The following is an 8,306-nucleotide window of genomic DNA, read 5'->3' as shown; positions in this document are numbered from 1 at the left end:
GGAAGACCCCCAACGAGATGGATCAGCCAGGTGGCATCATTGATGGACTCCAGTGTGGCAGCGGTAGTGAGGTTGGCCCAGGATCGAACATTGTTTCATTCTGCTGTGCATGGGGTCGCTGTGAGTCGGTTCCGACTCGATGGCACCTGACAACAACAACATCAACACCACAGTATGGCAAACTAAGAGATGAGTGGTAGAGATTCAGGAGTAAGACTTGTCATATTTAAAACATGACTCAATCTCTTATTGATAATGTAACCTTAGACAAATGACTTAATCTCTCTAGACCTTTGTATTTTTGACAGTACCTACCTCATTGTAAAAAAGTTTTTAAAACAATGTCTGTCACATAGTTATTTTTTAATAGAAGCTTATTTGTCTTTTTGTAGCTATATTGGAAATATAAAAGATCCATTCATTAATATGATTGAATGAAATATTTGCTTTGAAGAACATATTTACAAAGTCGGAAAAAATTACAAAAGATAAATTATGTGAACAGTCATGTTTTTACATTCAATAATTCAGAAAACTTATTTTTGATAATGTGATTGAATTTCATATTATGAAATGATTTCCAGAAAGGACAGAATTTGTTGAAGAATAATCATAAGAATAAATTTACATTTATGAAATATTAGGTTAGCTTTTTTTCTAGTACTATTTTTTTCATAAGGTTGTAATTGCCCTCAGGGAACTCATAATAAAAAGTCGCTTTCTTCTCACATATGCCTTCATGCGGTTGAAACAAAACTACTGAACTTTTCGTATGTTTTTGCCTCAGGGAGAGAGTCTATACCAAGTATAAAATGAGACAGGTTAATGAAGGGTTTCTGTATTTACCTATTTCATGCACTGTTCCAGAAAGTATACAAGATTTGGGTTATTGAGTTAATCTGAATTTAATACCAGTCAGTTCAGTGAAGAAAAAAGTCCAATCAAATCACATACTATGTTTATAAAGCAGTTAATTTGAAATTTTTAATAGTTCCATTTTCTTATGCATTTTGTAGGCAATCATACTATTTGAAAAACAGGTTCCGACTTGTGATTGTGTATATTTTAAAAGGCTCTGAGTTCTGACTACTTCAAAATTATGTGATCTAGCCTATTAACACTGCTGCTGCATTTGAACTCATTTTTGTTGGGCTCAAACATAACAACAGTAGGCTTACAGGTAACAATTTTATGAGGATGGTGCAGGACTGGGCAGTGTTTCATTCTGTTGAGCATAGGGTCACTATGAGTTGGAATTGATACAACGGTACCTAACAGAAACCACAACAACATTAACACTTATTGAATAAGTGTATGGTCTTCAGAAATGGATCAGGGACGTTGGAGGTTATATTTCAATGGAGTAATGTCACAGTTATTGATAATGCTATTTGCTAGATTGGCTAGTTAGTCTGGTGTTTTTCAAACTTCCCCCCACTTTATATAGCAGCTTACATTTCTCTTCTGTAGCACACTTCATATTTATAGATAATTATTTGCTTATAACGATTACACTTTCGTGAGAATACAAATTCCAAGAGGACAAGTCCACCTTATTCAGAAATTACCTGAATGAATAAATAGATACCTCTTAAAGATCTGGGAGCGTAATCCAAAACTACATTCAATGGAAAAAGAAAATCTCTGAAGATACTGGTTTTTACTTATTTTTCAAATTCATATGACTTTTAAATTCTCATCTGTTATATATTTCTGTTACTATGACATGTATTTTGTCATTCTCAAGACAAATTGTTACCCTGGAGAGGTAGGTACTATGATTTTAAGCACAAATCTGTGTGTGTGTATGTGTGTGTGTGTGTGTGTGTGTGTGTGTATAATGGCAGTTTAGGATATTTGAGGTTTGATTGTTTTTCTGTTTAAAAGTTGGGATATTGGAAAGAATACGGGCTTTGAAATTAGAATTTTATTCAAATTCTGCCTTGATTTTATAGTAAACATCTTAAACTTGAGCTGCAGCTGTTGTGATTAAGTGCTTTACAGTCAATTCTAACTTATAGTGACTCTGTATAGGGCTTACGAGGAGTGGCTGGTGGGCTTGAACTGCTGACTTTGTGGTTAGGAGTCCTGTACTTATCCAAAGCACCACACCAGAACTTGAGGTAGCATCTAATAAATGGGTCTGAGAATGCTTACCATGAATTTGTTTTGTTTAAGAAGGTGAAATGAAAAATGCTAAAAGTACTTGGCACGCATAATATATGTTCAAACATTGGCTCCCTTTTTCTTTCTTACTAGAAAACTTTTAGTTTCTCTTCCAAGAACCACAATTTATGCCTATTGGCACTGTATGATCAGCACTAGATTGCTAACCACGAGGCTGGTGGTTCAAATCTATCAGCCGCTCCTTGGAAAACCTCTACAGGGTTGCTATGAGTCAGAGCTAACTTGATGGCACTTAACAACATTTCTATTAAGCATACGTTTTCAATAACTATCAACTAAGAACTCAAAGTGTTCTCAGTCTTTGAGGCATGAGTATGGCTATTTGACTGAGAGAAAAAAAAAATTTACAGATTGTAGTGAACAGCCTTATAGATGGAAAAAATTTGAACAAGTGCCAATAATGTCCATAAAGAAAAATTAAATTGACTGAAGTTTTATTATGACTTGTTTAACAAGCTTTACTTGTCCCGAGACAATTGATTGAATCTGCGCTCTATTGCACTGAAAAGAAACTACAAATGCAGGCAGATACTGTGCACTTTGGGGAAATTAGGGACGATGTTCTTCAGAATACAAGAAGATTTTCAATGATTGTTGCAAGGAATCACAAAAGAGATCTTTGGTCCAAAGAAGATGTCTCTGAAAGAAATAAGAATAAGAGTTAAATTCAGCTGAATGTTAAGGTATATATTAGTCTTTTCTGGGTTAAAAATGGACTGTGATTTCCAGGATTTCAGATATAACTATTCTTTTTAGGTGAATAGAATACAAAGAGAATGAGTGGGAAGACTTGCCACAGAAACAACAAAGACCAAGAAGGTAATTAATTCTTCTGCTTTTCCCCCATTTGTCACTATCACTTATCAGATGATAAGTGATATGATAAAATAACTTATCAGATGATAAGTGATATGATAAAATAAGTGGTATGATAAATTAACATTGGTGGTGTTGGTTACGTGCCATGGAGCCAGTTCCAACTCCAAGCCGCTCTATATAGGGTTTCCGAGGCTATAAATCTTTACGGGAGCAGAAAGCCTCATCTTTCTTCCACGGAACTTCTGGTAGTTTTGAACTGCTGACCGTGAGATTAGCAGCCACCGGATTTGTAACCACTATGCTACCAGAGCTCCTTTAGGTAAATTTTAAACTTTATAATCATATATAATGTTTAATTTGTCTGATAAGGGTAGAGATGGGCCATGAAGCATGCCATCTGTGAGAAGCTTTTTTTGTTGTTTTTGTTGTTAAGTGCCATCTAGATGGTCCCAACCCATAGGTTTTCAAGGAGCGACTGGTGAGCTTGAACTGCCAAGCTGCGGTTCAAACTGATTTTGCAGTCCAGCATATTAATATATTGTGAAAAGTAGAAGATTAAAATTTTATAGTAAGGTCATTAAATAAAATTCTGAATTTTATAAAGATAATATGTAAAATGCCACTCAACTGTCTTCTGGTTGTAAGGATCTTGTAAGATAATGTATAAAATTGCATGAATTAATATAAAATTTTATATATTTGCAAGATGGTATTAAGATTATGACTAATTAGAAATATAAGTATCAAAGTAAAATTGTTACTGGGAAATTGGTATCCCAAAATGAAATAGAAATTAATTTGTAAATCCTGTCCTTATCCATTAAACACAGCTGTTCTTATCCCTTAAACACAGCTAATCACAAAAGCCTATCATAAGATAAATACAAGTCCATTTCAGTAAATTGATTTCAAGTCATACAATTACCGAAAAAGTAAATACAATATTTTAATATTAGATGCTATTTCATTTATGTAGGCCTGGGAAAACAAAAATCATTTCATGTGGTCTACTGACTCAAATTCTTGGTGTCAAAGTTCAGTACTATGATTCTCAGAATCGCTGGAGTGTTTGTTTAATATATACATTTATTAGGTCTGGGCTGGGTGGGATCCAAGAATGTGTACTTTTAACAAGCATTTAGGTGATGCTGATGCTGGTCTCTGGAAAGCACATCTTGAGAATCATTGGTTTGGTAGTAAACAAAATTTGGTCCAAGTCAAAAAACCTGGGTTCTAGTTCTGGTACTGATATTAAGTAGTTGTATAAGATAGTGCTGTTGCACCTTCCCATCATTAGATGGTGATAGCTGCTATGCTTCACAGAATTCTTAGAAGAGTGGAAATAAGGTGACATGCACTGAAAGTAATTGGAAAAAGCTATCTTCAGAATGAAATAACCAAGATCATAATACTTGAAAGAGTCTTCAATAATCAGAGAAAGATAATTTTTAAATCAAGAGCTGAAAATATTTATTGATACATCTATTGTTTTATATTTAAAATACGCCACTTAAAGGCAAATATGGTCAGCAAATATGGTCAGCCAGCACACATGTGCTGACCTATTTGTCCCATTCATGGTAAATATTAAATATATTACTTTTGTGCTATAAGCTTTGAAATTTAATTAACTGTTTCTTTTCTCTTAACTATACTTCTTAGTGACTTTTATTGACGTTCTTTGCATTCTGTGTAGCCCACAGATGCTGGTGTTTACTGTAGTAGAAAAACAGATAAGACTGGGAGAACAGATAAAAGGAGGATGTAGTAGGGAAAATAATAGTCCACTGTATTTGAGTATGACATCATTAAACAACAACAAAAGAGCAACCCTAGGTGAATTTATTAATTTTTAATTATATTTTTATAGACCCAACATTAAAAAACGAATTACTTACTTGATGGGGATACAGCACTTTATGTCAGTGAATTACTTTTATTTACGTCTTTTCTGATTAATTCACACATAGATCTACCAGACTTTTCTTTTGACTATTACTAAAGTTTTCTGTCTAGTTAATTATAGGTAGTCCACGACTTATTATTAGATGTATTAAAGTTATGATAAACTATACTTGCAAGCATCCACTTTTGGATTTGGGGGCTTTTTTGTACATTTTATCATTAGTAAATATGTGTTACATGCAGAATTACAGGGCATACTTTGCTGATGTTATCATTCTCATGCGAACACCCAAAGATAAATAAAGAACAGATTTATAAAAATGCTGATAATAAAGGCAATAATGAAACTAAAAAGAAATAACAAACAAAAAAGAGTTACTCAATTTATATCAGAATTGTCTGATGACAGAGCCTGTTGTAAATTGGGGACTACGTATACTTGATCCCATCTAAAACCTTTTATTAGTTTTCAGATTGGTTTAAGATGAAAACCTTAAGGTTGACTTCTATGACCAGTGCATTTTTTTTGTGGAAAAAAGATCTATTAAATTCTAAATTCCCCATCAGATTTTTACTACAAAAAATCTGATTGGTAATTTAATGGATTAGAGTGTCATTATTATTATTTTTTTATTTCTTAAACACAAATATTCTATTTCTTACATTATGATTACATTAGAAAACAACTGGATTTTGAATAGCAAAAAGGGTTGTTAGTTTCAGCAAACCAGTTATGACGTTGTCTTAAAAAATATATGTTATGTATATATTTCATGATTGTATTTTCTTACTTTGGGCAGCAGAGTAATTCGCTGAAATTGCAGTAACAGATCATCTCACATCCCTTCCCACTCCAGAAATGATTCTGGATGTTTACGTCAATCTGTGTTAGGTCAGCTACTCCTTCTGGAAGGTTGTGACAGTTGTCATCTTTTAGTATCTTTCTGTAGCAAGAGAGGCGATTTGCAGGCATGGCTTGCACTTCTACCAGCAAAGTTAGCCCAACAGTGACGGCGAGTACCAAAAATTTCATTTTGACTTTCAGCCCTGTGGTAGAAGAAAAACCCAAATATGTCATTACTTATTTTACTAAAAAATTGGAATCCATCTGATCATAAGTTGCTGTTATCATTCTCATGAACTTTTAGATAGAAAGAATGGCCTATTTTATTCTTTTTTTTAAATTTGAATAAAGGTTTTATTATTTTTTTAAGCTTTTATTGTGAATTGAGCGATAGTTCATATGGGAGGACATTGGTTTTGCACTCATCCTAATGTATTTTGTTTCATTGCAATGATTACAATCCCCTCCATGCATCATCATTTAACAGTATTTGCTTCTATTCCTTCTGGGTTTTTTTTTTGATGCACACAAAAACACTTCAAGAATATATAGTCATTTAAACAACCAAAGGGTACATTCTGCAAGCTAGCCTCCTGGCCACCAGCACACAGCCTTTCTCTTTCCATGAGTCTAGAGTTGTCAGCTGCTCTATCTCTCCAAGCTGTCACCTCTACCTCCATCTCTGGTGTTACTGCTTCTCTGGTTAGGGTCTCATGTTCCACTCATGCTCTTCTTCTTGATGGTCCTAGGGTCCTCTGTTCCTGGAATGTAAGATTAACCACTCCACCCTTTTTGTTATACATCTTCTACTGTTACAGTTATGATAATCACAATTAGTCATGATAGTAATTACTCACTATTGAATCAAAAGAATCCTTTCATCAGACCCATCTAGACAAGATGAAAACTATTCAGTCAGGACTCTACCTTTCCCATACACTCTGAATCTAAACTCAATCTTGAAAACTTGTAAACCAGCCACTCCATGTCTTTATAGCCCACCACTCCCATTTTATGTAGCCAATGTCTGAGTTTCCCATCTCTATCAACCCTCTATACCCAGGGGATAGGCTTGATCCTTGTTATGAAGACTCTTTCCCCCTTGGTTGGTATTTTGAGCTACTACATCCATAAGTATAGATCAAGTTCATCAAATGTAGCAATTGACAATTGCTTCCTTTAATCAAATTTCCTTTTCTTCTTCTAGTCGAGCTTTTGTCATCAAATCATCAAACCTAGGTTAAATGGGTACTATCTGCAAGTTTGGGCATTCTTGTGCATCTCCCTTGACTTCTTATCAGCAGGATGCTTCACTCTCGGCTCTAGCCCTCCATAGCTAGGTCAATGTCCATGGGCTCAGGAGTTCCCAAGTTTCCCCAATCCTTGGACCAACCAGCCCTTCCTCTTCTCTCTCTCATCTTAAGGTCGATAGGAGTTTATGGAATGTGGTCAAACTCAGTCCATATCTTCATTACTGTCTTTTCCATACTTCTACTTACTGTAGACAAATGTGGTCACCAGTGAGCTTACATGTTTACTTGTGTGTTCATTTGAGTTTCAGTTTTGGAGGAAGGTTTGTTCTGAAGGGACTTGATTGCTTGTCTTGATGGCTCCTTGGTGAACAGATTGCTTGTTCTTGTAATAGCCAAAAAGACTGCTGTTTTTGTTTTTCCTGCTGCTCTTTCTTTTAAGACATATCTTCTGTTCCTCTAGCCTCTCTGGGCTGGTCTGTGTGTCCTTTCAGGTGGGAAGCTTCCACCTCAGAAGGTTCTGATGGGGCTCAGGATTCTACCTAAGGTCCTGTGCACTACAAAGTCTCGGCAAGAAGCCTATTTCACTGGACAAGTTCTAGAACCCCCTTTAGGTATTCCAATCAGTTAGAAACTGAAGACGGGCTTACAAGCTTTCTGTAATCATGTTTCCTGATATTTCTTTCTATCCCACTCAAGTGTCTGTTTTACAATAGTAGGCAAAGGAAACCAATATTCATAAGATAATTAAGCATCTTAACGTTATTTCCCCTCTTTTACCCATTCAGACTATGCCTCGAACACTGTATCACAGAGCCCTGTTGTTCTAAGTTGAGCATACATCACTATTTACCTCTGCTTCATTTAGCCCATTCAACCCTACCTAAATATTCCCTTGTTCTTTCATTCCTTTCCCCCTTCTTATGCATTGCCCAACCCCTTCTTTGTATGTTGCACTCTGCAATGCATTCTCAACACTGCTTTTGCCTTGTCCCAAAGATTTTGGTATGTTGTGTTTTCGTTCTCATTTGTTTCTTGGAATTTGGTAAATCCACCTTTTATTTGTTATACTACACAGCAGCTTTTCAGCAGGGTGTTATTAAGTTTCTGTGTATTTGACTTTATTTCCTTGGTCTTCCTATTGTTGATTTCTAATTTTATAGATACGAATCAGGCTGCGAACCGCAAGGTCAGCAGTTTGAAACTACCAGCTGCTCCTCAGGAGAAAGATGAGACGTTCTGCTCCCATAAAGATTAACAGCCTTGGAAACCCTGTGCAGGGTCGCTGTGAGTCGGAACCG

At 35.4% G+C, this 8,306-nt stretch overlaps 1 protein-coding gene across 1 annotated transcript; it reads right to left on the bottom strand.

Annotated features, from left to right (window-relative positions):
• Positions 1-2,771: 2,771 nt before the first annotated feature.
• SCRG1 (stimulator of chondrogenesis 1) lies at positions 2,772-5,944 on the bottom strand. The gene is made up of 2 exons (XM_006864522.1): positions 5,703-5,944; positions 2,772-2,826 (listed from the first exon to the last, which is right to left on the bottom strand). The coding sequence occupies exons 1-2, from the start codon at positions 5,942-5,944 to the stop codon at positions 2,772-2,774; spliced, it is 297 nt and encodes a 98-aa protein (XP_006864584.1).
• Between the last annotated feature and the right edge of the window lie 2,362 nt (positions 5,945-8,306).

This window comes from Chrysochloris asiatica, unplaced genomic scaffold (assembly GCF_000296735.1).
Source record: "Chrysochloris asiatica unplaced genomic scaffold, ChrAsi1.0 scaffold00066, whole genome shotgun sequence".
In the NCBI taxonomy this organism is placed as follows: Eukaryota; Metazoa; Chordata; class Mammalia; order Afrosoricida; family Chrysochloridae; genus Chrysochloris; species Chrysochloris asiatica.
Note: the sequence above shows the minus strand (reverse complement) of the source record. Positions and strands in the feature narration are given on the sequence as shown.